The sequence below is a fragment of the Brachycentrus maculatus genome, unplaced genomic scaffold (assembly GCF_059751285.1).
Source record: "Brachycentrus maculatus isolate JH-2025_06_01 unplaced genomic scaffold, ASM5975128v1 h1tg000286l, whole genome shotgun sequence".
NCBI lineage: Eukaryota > Metazoa > Arthropoda > Insecta > Trichoptera > Brachycentridae > Brachycentrus > Brachycentrus maculatus.
This window is the reverse complement of record NW_028281037.1, coordinates 145,141-160,330: the sequence shown is the minus strand read 5'-3', so window position 1 is coordinate 160,330 and position 15,190 is coordinate 145,141. Positions and strand designations below refer to the sequence as shown.

Sequence of the window (15,190 nt, the reverse complement as noted above, 5' to 3'; positions counted from 1 at the left end):
TTTGCTGTGTGGGTAGACCGTTGCATCAAGAGGATAAGACATTTATGTTGTTGACGTCACGGATTGCTGAACAACAAAACAATTTTATTAATAACATTGTTATAAGTAAAATTTGTGCGACCCATCGTGACGTATGGGATCGAGAGCAGAGCGGACGCCGGAGTCAGAAATGAAGACTCTAAGAAGCATATCTGGCAAGAGTCTACAGGACAGTATAAGGAACACCAGGATAAGGGAAATATGCGAGATCGAAGATGTCGTTCGGTGGGGAAGGCAACGAAGGAGACAATGGTATGCGCATGTGAGGAGAATGGAACCATCCAGACTCATCTACCTTGCACTGCACCGCAAATCCCAAGTTAGCCGACTCCCGGGCAGACCACCAAAGAGATGAATTGACAGCTGGGAATCGACATCGCAGGTGGCTAATAAATTTTAAAAACAGGCCACAAGGCTTACACACCAAGCAGAATAAAAAAGTGACATTGTTATTACCAGGACATACACCGCAACAACTCCAGAGGCCACGAACACGCTGCAGCAGAGGAAAGTCCTCACGGCAGGCTTCATATTGAAAACCAAGTTCAACTTCTTCATGCGGTCCGACAGTCTACATCCTCAATCACAAACTGTCACCACTCCACCCGGAAATCCCGACACAGTTCCACAAAGCGAATCACCAAAAAATTATTAACACGTTTGCAGGATACCATTCAAGGTATCTGGCACCAATCACGCAATCACCAACACAAATGACGGATTCGGCGACACTAATTATGGATTAGGAGACCCAAATAGGACCGTGTCACCTTTTACGAATGCACAACACCTATGGAAGAATTTTGGGACCTTCCAAATTCATCAAGGATGTACAACCGATGAACAGATGCACCAAATTCATAGGTAAGATGACGTATTCAACAATGCATTAAACTTGCAAACATGCAAATTAGTTATTAATTCTAGTCAAATCAATTTGCATTCCTCAGATCATAAAGCGGCTTTGATATGCTGTTGATACTATTATTGCACAAGCGCTAATTACGTATCTTGGTATTAACCTGTTCGGCTGATCGACAATTTATTGTTTCCAATTAATTTTATCACTAATGGCTTTCGAAACGTTAAGAAAATGGTTTAAGACCACGATGTTACGCGTACTGCGCCTAAAAATTAAGAAATTGGAATTATTTTTACACTTTTGCGCAATGCTTGTTCGATTTTTATACAATTGATTGTAGTTTCGCGCAACCTTCGCGTTTTTTAATGTTATCACTAGTTTTCACTGGTGTCACTAGTAGTGTCACTCTCCGTAAGGTTTGTTAGGGTTTGTTTTACATTGTTTTCTAGTTTTCGTTTGGTTTTGACGTCGGTTTGTCGATGTTTCGTGGTCGCGGAGTTCGCCCGTCGCACACAGTCCAGCGCGGAGGTGATGTCGACTGATGACGACTGAGTGTTCTTGCTTGCAATGCGTTCCGCGGTGAGATCACAACTGGTGGAGGCAGTCTTGAGAAAGAGAGGTGGTAGGGAAACAGAATCGGACTGGATTTAAAAAATATTTTTTATTTCTTACAACGAAACTTAACCAAAAGTATTTATTAAAAATACGAACCGATTACATGACACTTAAGTTTGGTTTATTAGGAATGAATGTAAGAGACATTTAGCAATAAATCACTATTCCGCACAGCTACTACATATCGCTCACTCCTTTCAAGAACGTCATAAATCAAAAAACTTGATTTTTCAGGAGAACGATTTATAAGTTTAAAAAAGTTACAATGTATTAAAAATAAATATCCAGCCGCTTATTGAACTTTTTACTGCGCAACAGATCTTTTAAGGTAAAACCTGAAGGTTTTTATTCCATTTAAAAAATATTCAGTACATTAAAAAAAATATTCAACAATACCTTTTCTTCAAAATGCAAAGACATCACTTTCCGCCCTGTAGCGGGTAAATATTATGTTAAAAATATGCCGCTTTTTCTGGGATATAGTAGATTTTCTGGGCATTCTGAAAAATGCACAACTGAAAATTGACATTTTTTTATACATGACGTTCTTGAAAGGAGTGAGCGATATGTCAATATAGTGCGATCCACAAATGGCATTGTATCTACAAATATAGTTTAATTTCATTAATTGATTCAGCAGTCACTTTGTGGTATCGAAACTAGTAAAATAGTGTGCATCGAAACACGTGTCACAGTAGATTTTAAGAAATAGTGGTATTTACTAAGTAAAACATTAATTTAAAATAATATAGTTTAGTTATCTTGGGTTAAACTACAAATATCCCAGATCCGCCTCTGAGCGCTAAGTGCCATTACCAATTTGGTATTCAAGCCATCGCCATCGCACCGAGTACAATATACATAATATAATACTAATAGATAATATCTGCTACCGCCTTCTAACCTTCCTATTCCTGCCTAACCCCTGTCTACCTACTACCTACTATTATCCACTACATACTACACTACACTCTTTCTGAAATACGGTATTTCTACCGTTTCACCGACTGTAGTGTGACGTAGATACTGCTGGGTATAGCTAGTACCCTGGGAGCGTATTCTCTGATTATGCCAAAAGTTTTATTAGTTTCAAAAAGCTGGTAAAAAAATCAGTTTCTTGAAATGTGTGTATATTTAACCTTCCAGCGGGCGCGTTGTCATAAAATTTATTACAAATACTACTTATCGCTTCCTCCACCCTTACCACTTAATTGCAAGCATCCAGCTCCAAGCTATTCGAGGGTCAGTGTCTTTCTAAACTACACACGTACCTAGTGTGCTAAGTTTTTGTTTTTCACAGAAATTTGGAAATTTCCATTAAGCGATTTAAAAAATCGCTCCTTAAATCGCTCGTATTTTATGTATTTTATATGGAATTAAACTAATTTCCAATTTATTTTTCATTGAAATCGTTTCCTTTATAGCTAAATGCATTTTTTTAAATTGATTTTAGACGTGTTTTAACAGGAAAACATGTCAGACCAACTAAAGAGAGGAACAATAAAAAAAAATTAACAACATTTTAAGTGTCTCCAAATACTTGTTCACATAATCTGGATTATCTCCAATTATAGGAGTTATTTTCATAATCCAGGATTCGGACCTCACATACTAATATAAGAGTTTCTGCTTAGTAAAAAGCTTCTTTATATCTCACCAAAAGATGTCTCTAGTGAAGTTCTAGTGATTCAAGAACAAGGTTTCTAAATTGGTTCATATATATAGAACTTCCAAGAATTTGAGTAGTGTGGTTGTCAATAATGGGTAGAATTGGTGAATGTTACACGTGTGTAAAGCGATCACTTAAACCAGCCTATGACGGTCGTCAGCCCCGTAAATGCCCAGACTTCCATATTCTTCTTCATCTTTGATGAGATGTCAAAAAATAATATGAAAAATTCCTCATTGGGAAAAATAAATTAACACGATGGTGAAAGACATGTGTATATATTTTTTGAGTAGATCTATATTTTTTATTAGATAACAGCATTTTCATAACATTTATATAAAGAAAATCCAAAACAAAAATCTTAAGGACGTAAAATTTATGACACACGCTCGCTCAAGGGAAATTTGCTAAAATTTTATATTAATACGCCGAAATTGATAAACGCAGTGTTATAATGAGTGAACGGTATCAGCCCTCCGCTTCAGGTACAAGTCCAGGGTAATATTGAATAAATTGTGTAGGGTTGTGGTTCCGTGGTTAGTGTCGCAGACTTAAGAGTCAGAGTTTCTCGGTTCGAACCCACTCTACAAATAAAATAAAAAACACAAATATTTATCTTTATAAAAAAAGAAGACCTTGAAACAAATAGTTCAGATCCTACATAAATATTTCAATTTCATTTTATTTCTGTGAGCCTGAGCGGCTCGTTATAAGAAATAGGTATCAAATTGTGGTATAGTGGGTTCGAACCGAGAAATTCTGACTTAAGAGTTCGCGACACTAACCACGGGACCACAACCCGACACATATAGATCCTCAGGATCTGTCTGTGCCTGTCGCTCTTGGGATGCTGACTACCAGCTATCTCTCCACCTTTTTGGAGGTCTGCCTGGGGGTCTACACATAAAAAGGTCTCATTTATGTTATATGTAAACCTTTGGGTAAATATAATTGCATAACATATCGCTCACTCCTTTCAAGAACGTCATAAATCAAAAATCGTCAATTTTCAGCTGTCCATGTTTTCGGAATGCCCAGAAAATGTACTATATCCCAGCAAAAGAGGCATATTTTTGACTTAATATTTACCCGCTACATGGCAGAAAGTGTTGTTTTTGCATTTTGAAGAAAATGTATAGTTTAATTATTTTTTAAATATTTTTAAATGGAGAAAAAACCTCCAGGTTTTACCTAAAAAGATCTGTTGCACAGTAAAAAGTTCAATAATTGGCTTGATATTTACTTTTAATACATTGTATTATATTTTTAAACTTTAAAAACGTTCTCCTGAAAAATCAAGTTTTTTGATTTATGACATTCTTGAAAGGAGTGAGCGATATTACCTTAAAATGTCGTTATTTTTTAGCGCAGTGGGAATCGAACTTGCAACGCTCGCGTTGGAGTTTAGTATCAACTGCGCTACGATATAATAATGGCCGCCTTTCACATATCATGTTGTAAGAACGACTTCCATTCTTAATATTCTCACTCACCCCGAGGCGATGTCTCATTCATGTACTGCAAAATAATGTTTTTTCACGCTACCAGAATATGCATCCGCACCCAATGGTGCATAGGGCACTTCATCAAATTGATGCAATGTAATTATGATCGTTAATTGTGTGAAGTAACGTAAAAACGGACGTTAAAATTCTGTCACAAACGCACTATGGGCATTTATGAACTACACGGAATTACACCGTCCGGCACGTCAGTTGGCATATAAAACGGATGATTGGCTTGGATTGGCTTGTACTTTTATCCATCTTTCTTCGGATCGGTGCTCATGATCGGTGCGTGAACACGTTACGAGTAAATTCGATCACGCTAAACTGCCGTTTTGTCCGCCTCCGTAGTGTAATGGTCAGCACGCTCGGCTACCGTTCTGGAGGTCCCGGGTTCGATTCCCAAGGGGGGTAAAAATAAATAAAAGTAATTTTTTCACTGTAATTTTTATTCAATATTACCATGGACTGGTACCTGAAGCGGAGGGCTGATCACCTTTCCTTCATGTGTAAAACGATCATGATTACACTGCGTTTATAAGACACAGTGCCTTATGCACCATTGGGGTGCGGATAAGGGTTTTTAACAAACTGCCGTAGTCGCTTTTATTTTTAAAAAGCGGACTGCCGATAGGGGTGTTATTTAGGATGTAACAACCTGCCCCTGTTACAATTAGACCCCCCTCTTTCCCCTACTAAATAAAGGCGTAGTACGTAGTTAAGTACTGGTAGGTGCCTACCCAGAAGAGCGCATGCCGTAACGCATGATGTTACGTAAGTAAGTGAAGTACCTACTCACCCACATCTCGGTGAGGCATCTCACGCTCTAGGCGAACTTGGAACCTGTTTACCGGTCCATGAGTTTTCCCTTTCAATACCAATGGGCTATATTCTCTAGGGAGAAATGTCGTATTAAAATTGCTCTACGTATAAAAAGAGTTTAAAGTTCTCTTTGAACTTAGAAAATCTAAATATTGATATTTTATCTAAGAAATTCTTTTTAATTGTGCTATTTTATGCATATATTTGTTGAAACTAATTCTCGTATTGCGCTAACTTAGGGGTGTACTTTCAAACATATAATTCAGTATGTAAGTTTAAGAATATACATTGGAATTTGTTTTTTAAAGAATATGTATTGGAAAAAATATGTTTAGCATATTTTTCAACTCCGTACCTTTCAATAGCTATTTTCTTTTTTATTTCGCAGAAAAACTTATTCTGTCAATACAAAAACGGTGTTTAAAGCAAAAAAAAAACAAATCAATAAGAAAATTATGTTTCGGGCTATCGATTACCCCTCCGTAATATGGAATTCTGCTAATTAAACATTATCTCAATGAAAAGAAATAGTTTTTTTCCACTTTATATACATATATTAACGACATCTGTTTTAAAAGAGAGAAGCAACTTTGATGCTACAGACGGAAATAATTTATTTACTTTTCTTATCTTAAAACAATTCAAGCTGAACGACTTCTAAACACATAATAATGAGTGTGTAGTACTCTAGAAATACATGTCAAAACGTTTTAATAAACTATGTATAGTGATATCTCTCTTTGCTGTGACTCAAATTTGTATAAATTGTTTAAAGCGTTGTATTTAGGTGAAATACAGAAAATCATACGTATGTATATAATGTGTTTATAATTTATTAGAATAAATATAAGTTAAGAAAGGCGTGTTGAGATGGTTTGGGCGTGTGGAACGAATGAGTGAAGAAAGAACTGTAAAACAATATTTTAAAGCGAATGCAGTGACTGATAATTTTGTCATGTATTATATGTGATTAAAGATCGATGTAATACAATATGACTCCCATGCATTGTACTGATAACACATTAGCTATATGTGTCGTAAATTTCTTTTATTTATCTATATTTTTACAAAGGTATTAATACAAAAAGGCAGGCATTTTATTTTAAAAACTAAAGGTCGCGGAACTCACTTCATGTCAAGCTTTTAACTAAAAAATACCTACATATATTCATGTATCGTTTAAATATTCATTACAATACCACATTTTATAATTTTGGCGAATTGAATAATTTTAGAATAAAATTACGTAAGCACAAACATTGTTTCGTTTAATTGATTTTAAAAATTAAAAAATATATCTGTGAAAAAAGGTGCCGAAACGCCGTTTCGCCGCGTAACATGAAAAAAAAGCCACACATAATATCACTCACTCCTTTCAACAACGTCAAATATAAAATATCGACAATTTTCAGTTCCTTTTTCCCTTTCTCCCACTCCCGCCCCTCTTCCAGGTATTTATTTTTAATGACATATCACTCACTCCTTTCAACAACGTCATTTATCAAAAATCGTCAATTTTCAGTTGTGCATGTTTTCGGAATGCCCAGAAAATGTACTATATCCCAGCAAAAGCGGCATATTTTTAACTTAATATTTACCCGCTACAGGGCAGAAAGTGTTGTTTTTGTATTTTGAAGAAAAGTTGTTTAATTATTTTTTTAAATATACCTAGGTACTAAATATTTTTCAAATAGAGAAAAAACCCTCAGTTTTTAACTAAAAAGATCTGTTTCACAGTAAAAAGTTCAAAACGTGGCTTGATAATTTTTTTAATACATTTCATTATATTCTTAAACTTAAAAAACGATCTCCTGAAAAATCAAGCATTACCGATAAAATGAAGAAATGTATGTTGAGATGGTTTGGTTATATGGAATGAATGAGTGAAGAAATAACGCTAAAACAATTTTTTTGAGGCGAGTGTAGTTTGAAATAGGTACAGAGAAAGACTGAGAAAAACGTGGCATGATCAAGTACGTCAAATACTTGAAATTGGTTAAGTCAGGAGTCGGAATAATTGGCGGGTATGTGTGATGAGATGCATGAATGTGGAAGCGGTGAAGATTGTTTGTAAAAGCAGATTGATATGGCGTTCTATGTTCTCTGACTACCATAATTTTACCACTCATTTTTTGTATCGTTGGATTGCGTATTAAAAAATACATGTCATTTGACTGTGAAGCTGATTATGAAATTTTCGGTAAATTAGATAAAAATTTGTTTTATTGTTGAAAGATTATATTATGTAACTTTGGTAATCAGTTTTAATAGAGTAAATGCTATACGTCATGATAAAGGCGACGAATGGGGAGATGCTTTCGCTTCTGAACAAATAATGGGTAAATCATTATGGAATACCGCAAGGGTGCCCAATTGTCCCCATATTATAATAAATAAATACACTAACAAATCCCCACCCTGCTTTTCCGCAGAGAGAATAGAGAATAGAATGCCACACCAGTCTGTTTTCGCAAATAATTTTCGCCTCTTTCACATTTTTACATATCCCATACATACCCGCCAATTATTCCAACTTCTGACCTGACTAATTTCAAGTATTTGAAATACTTGATCATTCCAAGTTTTTCTGTCTTCCTCTGCTTCTATTATCAACGACATTCGCCTCATAATTTTTTGTTTTGTTTTATTATTCATTCTTCACTCATTCGATTCGTATGCCCGAACCATCTCAACACAGCTTTCTTGATTTTATCGATAATGCTCATCTCAGCCTTGCTTCTGTCATTATACCATCATTCGAACATTTATCATAACGATCAAAAAGATCGTATTTTGACTGCATTCAGAGAACTTTCATCCTTCATTCATGATTATTTATAAACTATTTTTTTGTGTTTTGATCAGTGTTTCTGTTTTTATGTGTAGAGGAATAATGATTGATCTGCAAAGCATATCTACAGTACTAACAGAGGACTACTTGAGCCAGCAGCTCAGTAAATGGTTCGATAAAGATGTTGTTTGCGTCAAACATGAGGTATTTTATTATTATTATTAAAGACAAATCAATTACACATATATGTTGACAATATTTAGATATCTGGCAAATTCAATTTATGCCTTTTTAGCTTTCCGAAGTATCTGGAAAAGGCGATTCCTATTTGAGCGAAATGCATCGATTGTGTTTTTATGGAAGAATCAAATCTGCTGGAGAATCAGACACACATGTTTCTGTCAACGTAATTCTCAAAATTATTCCGAAAAATGTAGGAAGAAGAAAAACATTTCGATGTTCAGATTTCTTTCGAACCGAAATAAATTTTTATACAAAAGTGCTACCGATATTATTGAAATATCAATCAGAAAAAAATATAACGGAACTATTTCGGAACTGTCCCAAATTATTCGCAGCAAATTCAGACGGTGTCGATGATTTTTTGGCATTAGAAGATGTAAATTTTGATGGCTACAAAAGCGCCGTAAGACAAGAACCGATCAGTTACTCGCATTGCAAAGAAATCTTAAAATTATTTGCAAAATTTCACGCTTTGTCATTTGCTTATAAGGACCAATGCCCTCGAGGATACAAAATATTATCAGATTACCTTCCAGAATCATCTTTTGATTCCAAATTTTGGGACTGGTTCAAAGGCTTTTGGAATCTCGTATGCATGTCTGCGAAGGATGCTGTGGAAAAGGAGTACCCGAATACAATTTATGAAGAAAAAATGAAGGACTTTGCTACAGATGCTACGTTTAAAAAAATGATTGCTGAAACGAATCCAGGGGTTGAATCTGCAGTCATTAGTCACGGAGATTCGTGGACTCCTAACTTTTTATTTAAATATGATAATGATGATGCGCTGATGGATACGATGGTTATTGATTTTCAAATGGCTCGATCTGCTTCACCGATTGTTGATATATCATTTTTCATATACGGATGCTCGTCCGAAGAATTGAGGAATGAACATTTCGAAGACATGCTAGAGTATTATTATGAAGTTCTATCGAAGCAAATCAGACAACTTGGAAGCAACCCTGACACAGCTTATTCCCGAACTTCATACAAAGATGATATTAAGAAATATTTTTATTTCGGAGTAGCGTTGAGTATACAATCTACCCCGTTAATTGTTATGGATCCGGAAGATGCTTTTGATGTCGATTCAATAACAGTGAGTACAACAGTATATGTTACTTAAGTCATTTAAAAATGTTGTACAAATATAAACCTGTCAAACTTGCAGTACACAACAAAGTTTTGGTTCTAACTTCTTGGAAATTAGTAAAAAAAGGATGAAATTAGACAAAAACCATGTATGATAAATGTCCAAATGGTGATAAATATAAGGAAAAATTGCAAGACTTAGATAAGCACCATCGATAATATTAAGAAGGGTGTATTGAAATGGTTTGGGCATGTGGATAGAATGAATGAAAAAATAACGGTAAAACAAATCTATGAGGCAAATTTAGTTGGAGATAGAAACAGAGGAAAACTTGACATGATCAAGTATTTCAAATACTTGAAAGTGGTCAGGTCAGGAGTTGGAGTAGGCGGGTATTTATGAAGAGATGAATGAATGTGAAAGAGGCGAAGATTGTGAAGACAGATTGGTGTGACATTCTATTTTCACTGTCTACCACTACGGAGAAGCGGCGTAATGGTAGTTCACCATGTAAATGACTAAACAATTGCATTTTTCAGGGAGAAGACGCTGTTCGATTGGAAGACGTTATGAAAATAAAACCCATAAAAACAAAACGTGGAAGACAAAGAATGGCTTCGATAATAAAACACGCCGTAGACAACGGATTTATCTGATGTTTATTTTCTAATTTTTACTGGAAATATTTTGTGCCTGTCCTCAATATCTATATAATATACTTATATTAATCCACTTTTTTTTCATTTTGTAGGTTGGTTTTCATGCTTTGTTTCTTTATCTATATTTATAAAATATAAATGATTGTTTTTTTACAAGTACTTATTTATATGCCACACCACTCTGTCTTTGCCTCCTATATATTCATGCTTCTCCTCGAGAGTTTTTGCCTAGAATTATCACTCATGAATTACATGAAATTATAGTAACTTTAAACATAAAGAGTAAATCCACTCACGAGTAGGCATAAGCTATGAAAATTAAAACGTTGAAGCCTGAGTAGGGTCACGATAAGCGGCGTTGCATAAGCCGTAGCTAGATTTCAGAGTCACTTGGACGTTAGGTAATTTAAAAAAATGCATCGCCGATTACCATTTTATAAATTAGTTTGGTGTTCAAGAGGAAAACTCTCCTCTTTTCATCTGTCAAAAAGTGACAGTAAAGTAATCCTGCCTGTAAGTGACACATCCGCTGCGTTCGCCGTTATCATTTTAGCGTTCATTGTAAAGTTACTATAATAGAGTGAGCACAGGCTATATATCTTTGGAAAAACACCATTTGGACTTATCAAATCGTAAGTGGCTTACATTGATATAAAATAATAAAGTTTTAATGCAACTCATTCAAAATGACCGGCAAAATTAATTGATTATTGTATGGTTTTTGGAAATTCACAGGATTTCAAAGAGCAAGCAAGCAATATGGTTTAAAATCTGTCTTCTAATGAAATGTCCATACGAATATAATATTATCCCTATCTTATATTACTGTATCCTGCCTGATTCAATTTAAAAATCATAATATATCTTGTAAATAACTGGCGCTCAGAGCCCAAAAGCGGACGTCATCGCCGTCGCGTGATATTCAACAATAATTTATACCCGTAGTCATACAATATTTCATAAACTGTCCCGGGTGTGTCATTGGTAGATTCAAGATTTACATGGGTGTCGGGGTGTGGTCCCGTGGTAAGTGTCGCGGACTCTTGAGTCAGAGTTTCTGGGTTCGAATCCACTCACCACAATGGATCATTTGCAGACGAGAGGAATATCTAATTTAACATCTCTCTAACTCTTATCCGCACCCCAATGGCGCATAGGGCACTGCATCATATAAACGCAGTGTTATCTTGATCGTAAACACATGAAGGAAAGGTGACAGTTTTTGTTACCTGTCAAAATGTTAGGCATGTAAATCATAAGATATGCTTGAAGTCTGGGTATTTACAGGGCTCATGACCTGTCATGGGCTGGTTAATTGATGTTTTTGAAGGAAAAGCAATGTAGTGTATACATATTTATAATATTCAAATAAAAAAGACCACCAAAGTGATGGGTCCATAGCTGGGATTTGACATCGCAGGAGGCTAATCCCTCTTAAAAACAGGCCACAAGGCCTACAACAAGATGAAGAAGAAGAAGAAGGAGAAAATAAATAAAGTGTAACATACAAAATAAATTTTTAAAATTGCAGGATAAACATGGTTGATCTTCTGACAATATCTTCAATTTTAACTGATGATTATTTAAGTCGGAAATTAAGTGCATGGTTCAAGAAAGACGTCATCTACACAAGAAATGAGGTAAGCATGTTGAAAAATGGATGCCAATGCGTTGTTAGTATTATAAACCTTGTATTAAAGTATATTTTGTTTATTTCAGTTCACCGAGTTATCGGGAAATGGCGATTCATACCTCTGTGATTTATACAGACTATGTATCTATGGAAAATGTAAGGACTCGGAAGTTTCTCTCAAGGTCTTTCTTAAAGCCTTCCCAAAAAACATCGGCAGAAGAAATACGTTCAGATGCTCCGACTTCTTCAAAACAGAGATCAACTTTTACGAAATAGTGATGCCGGCACTGATGAAGTTTCAATCAGAGAAAAATGTAACCGAACCATTTCAAAATTGTCCGAAATTATTCGCCGCCGCTTGTAACGGGATAGATGATTTCGTAGCCCTGGAAGATTTGAATGTACGAGGCTATAATACTGTCGTCAGACAAGAGAGCATTGACTACGTTCATTGCCTTAATATCTTGGACAAATTCGCCAAATTACATTCCCTATCGTTGGCCTTTAAAGATCAGCATCCGGAAAAATATGAGGAACTGGCTGAAAGTGTGCAAGAAACGTATTTTGCCACTAAATTCTGGAGCTGGTATAAAGATTTGTGGAAGTTAATAAGGATCTGTGCCATCGATGCCATAGAAAAGGAATTGCCCGACAGTATCTACCTTCAAAAGGTTAAGGAATTTACCTGCGACAAGACGTATGAACGAATAGTTGAAGCGACACACGCCAAAACCAAATCTGCTGTAATCGGACACGGAGATTCCTGGACTCCTAACTTTTTATTCAAGTACAAAGAAGACTCTTCTGTCCCGATGGATTCTATGATCATCGACTTCCAACTTGCCCGATCCGCTCCTCCCGTTCTAGACGTAGTATTCTTCATCTACGCGTGTTCTTCTACGGATTCCCTAAACGAGCACTACGATGATATGCTGAAATATTACTATGATGTTCTGTCTAGACAGATCAAAGAGATGGGCAGCGATCCCGATAAACTATATTCTTGGGACGATTACATGGGAGAAATAAAGAAATTTTCTTACTTCGGAGTAGGATTCAGCTTAGAATCAACACCAGTTACAGTTCTGCCACCTGAAGAGGCTTTTGATGTGAATTCAATTCAGGTAAGATTTGCTATCTTGACCATTTAAAATAAACATCTATATAGATTCAATGGCGTGCAGAGTTTTTAGTCAGGGTTGGCGGTAGAGGTAGGTAGCAAGGTAAGGTAGGCACTATTTAATAGTATATGGTTTACAAACCTCTGCCTACACCCTACTAACTGTCATTCTACCTAACTACTCTTTCATTTAAAATGTTCACTGCGTACAAAATATTGTGTCATATTCACCTGGAAATTCACCAACTTTTGAAAGTCTATTATGTACTACTAAGTACCAAGGCAAACTTTTGAAAGTCTATTACATTGTTAAAAATCAAACCCTGATATAGTTTTAGTTGGTAGAGTCTTGTGTATTATTTTGCATCTTTAAACCATATGACATGTCGGCTGTTCAAACTCAAAACACAGTAAGAGACATTTTTTTTGTAGTACGTTTTTTTTGCATTTTTGGACTAAGTACATTCTACTTAGTCCAAAATGCAAAAAAAAAACGCACTACAAAAAAAATGTCCCCTACTGTGTTTTAAGTTTGGACAGCCGATGTCATGGTAACAATAATAATCAACTATTGAAGCGACACTAATATTTTAAATCCAATGTATGGTGAAAATGACATGACAGCATTATACCTACTGCTTATATGATCACACTACTTACTACCTGGCAAGCATGGGTACAGAGGATTGAACTGCATGTAACTCAAGTCTGGTCAAACTCAGTTGATGTCTACATGTTCTTTTTTCTAACTAACTAATCATCACACCGCTTCCCCGCAAGGGTCTTTGCAAACATTGTTTCTTACACATCCATGCATCTCCTTATATCTACTCGCCAATTATTTCTACTCCTGACCTGGTTTCTTTCAAGTATTTGATATACCTGATCTTGCTAAGATTTCTAACTACATTCGCATCATAAATTTGTTACTCACTCGTTCTTTACTCACTCATTCGTTCCACATGTCCAAACCATCCCAACATACCTTTCTTAATTTTATCAATAATGCTTATTTTCAATTGCCTTGAATTCTTTCCTTGGTCTTCTTTCTCTGATGTGTATTTTCTTTTTACCATTAGGTACATTATCTCTTTTTTTAAACACATCTTTTAACCTTTTAACCGCGTTAACTTTGTTCCTGAGAAACTTTAAATGATTACTTTTATCATGTATTTAGTTAAGAAACGATTTATTTTCCTAAACAAAAACGTTCAATGGGATTCACTGTGCCTTTTTGGTACTCTATAATACACTTGTGTCACATTATTCTTAAAATATATCGTAATATAAACAAATAAGATCGTAACATAAATAAATCAAAGCACGCATCGTGTGTCACTCTTACCCACTGGCGATGCGTAGCGTCATAATCATGCCCTATATCTGTCTCACTCTCGAGAGTGAGACAGATATAGGGCATGATTATGGCGCGGACTAATTACCGACCGCAAGAAAAATCAGGGATCTGTTCTTTTATTTATCCTTGTGATGTTACAAATTATTAGTCAGATATTTCAACAGATGTCATAAGGCCGAGGATTGACGTATAATTTTATCCAAAGTTCCACACCATGAAAAAATCCCTCCAAGTTGAACTGAGGTTCGAAACTTGGAGCAAAGTAAAAACACATACGGTTATGTCAGCCGCGTACGGGGAATGTTTTGTGAAAACACATATGGTTATGCGAGCCGCGAGGATCCGGTTAAACATATATTTTTTTAACATCATTGCACATTCTATCAAATTCTTCATATCAAATTTAATAAATCTTACATTTTTGTATTGTTACTCAGGCTTGAATAAGACACTTAATTCACTGCCTTAATTTTCGTTCATTCATTTTAGGGAACAGACCCAATAAACATAGCAGAAGTCATGAAGATAAAACCAATAGAGACAAAAGCTGGAAGATTACGCCTGGCTGGAATTGTGAAGCACGCAGTGGACCATGGCTACATTTAAAACTACATGTGTTATTTAAGCATCATTTATTAGATGTAATAATATTATATTTCTAAAATAATGTTATAAATTATGATTTGTATATAATACGAAACATACAATAAAGGGATAATTAGATATATTCTATAAAAGTTGATTTATTGAAGGAAGATATAGGGGACAGGAAGAGGATT

The 15,190-nt window shown here is 35.4% G+C and overlaps 3 protein-coding genes across 4 annotated transcripts in view; 2 read left to right on the top strand and 1 right to left on the bottom strand.

The window, feature by feature from the left end:
• The window catches only part of LOC148305087 (uncharacterized), a 32,616-nt gene extending 31,146 nt beyond the window's left edge, over nucleotides 1-1,470 (bottom strand). Inside the window, exon 1 of one of the 2 annotated variants that reach the window (XM_088267264.1) lies at nucleotides 496-1,470. In XM_088267264.1, coding sequence (XP_088123390.1) covers nucleotides 496-597 — 102 coding nt within the window. In that variant the 5' untranslated portion in view covers nucleotides 598-1,470. The remainder of the gene's footprint in view (nucleotides 1-495) is intronic. The other variant, XM_088267263.1, reaches the window with a different exon arrangement.
• A 4,730-nt stretch (nucleotides 1,471-6,200) lies between these two features.
• On the top strand, nucleotides 6,201-10,446 carry LOC148305086 (uncharacterized). The gene is made up of 4 exons (XM_088267262.1): nucleotides 6,201-6,320; nucleotides 8,399-8,507; nucleotides 8,599-9,648; nucleotides 10,182-10,446. Exons 2-4 carry the CDS (start codon nucleotides 8,406-8,408, stop codon nucleotides 10,296-10,298), a joined length of 1,269 nt encoding a protein of 422 aa, XP_088123388.1. The 5' UTR covers nucleotides 6,201-6,320; nucleotides 8,399-8,405; the 3' UTR covers nucleotides 10,299-10,446.
• A 332-nt stretch (nucleotides 10,447-10,778) lies between these two features.
• Nucleotides 10,779-15,137, top strand: LOC148305085 (uncharacterized). Its single transcript, XM_088267259.1, has 4 exons — nucleotides 10,779-10,933; nucleotides 11,833-11,941; nucleotides 12,021-13,058; nucleotides 14,901-15,137. Exons 2-4 carry the CDS (start codon nucleotides 11,840-11,842, stop codon nucleotides 15,015-15,017), a joined length of 1,257 nt encoding a protein of 418 aa, XP_088123385.1. The 5' UTR covers nucleotides 10,779-10,933; nucleotides 11,833-11,839; the 3' UTR covers nucleotides 15,018-15,137.
• Nucleotides 15,138-15,190: the final 53 nt, after the last annotated feature.

Excerpts from the sequence above, each read along its gene's own strand:
- LOC148305086 (XM_088267262.1), top strand. The coding sequence starts at position 8,406 with ATGATTGATCTGCAAAGCATATCTACAGTACTAACAGAGGACTACTTG. Across the intron at positions 8,508-8,598 it reads TTGTTTGCGTCAAACATGAG|CTTTCCGAAGTATCTGGAAA; the intron begins GTATTTTATTAT and ends ATGCCTTTTTAG. Across the intron at positions 9,649-10,181 it reads TTGATGTCGATTCAATAACA|GGAGAAGACGCTGTTCGATT; the intron begins GTGAGTACAACA and ends TGCATTTTTCAG.
- LOC148305085 (XM_088267259.1), top strand. The coding sequence starts at position 11,840 with ATGGTTGATCTTCTGACAATATCTTCAATTTTAACTGATGATTATTTA. Across the intron at positions 11,942-12,020 it reads TCATCTACACAAGAAATGAG|TTCACCGAGTTATCGGGAAA; the intron begins GTAAGCATGTTG and ends TGTTTATTTCAG. Across the intron at positions 13,059-14,900 it reads TTGATGTGAATTCAATTCAG|GGAACAGACCCAATAAACAT; the intron begins GTAAGATTTGCT and ends CATTCATTTTAG.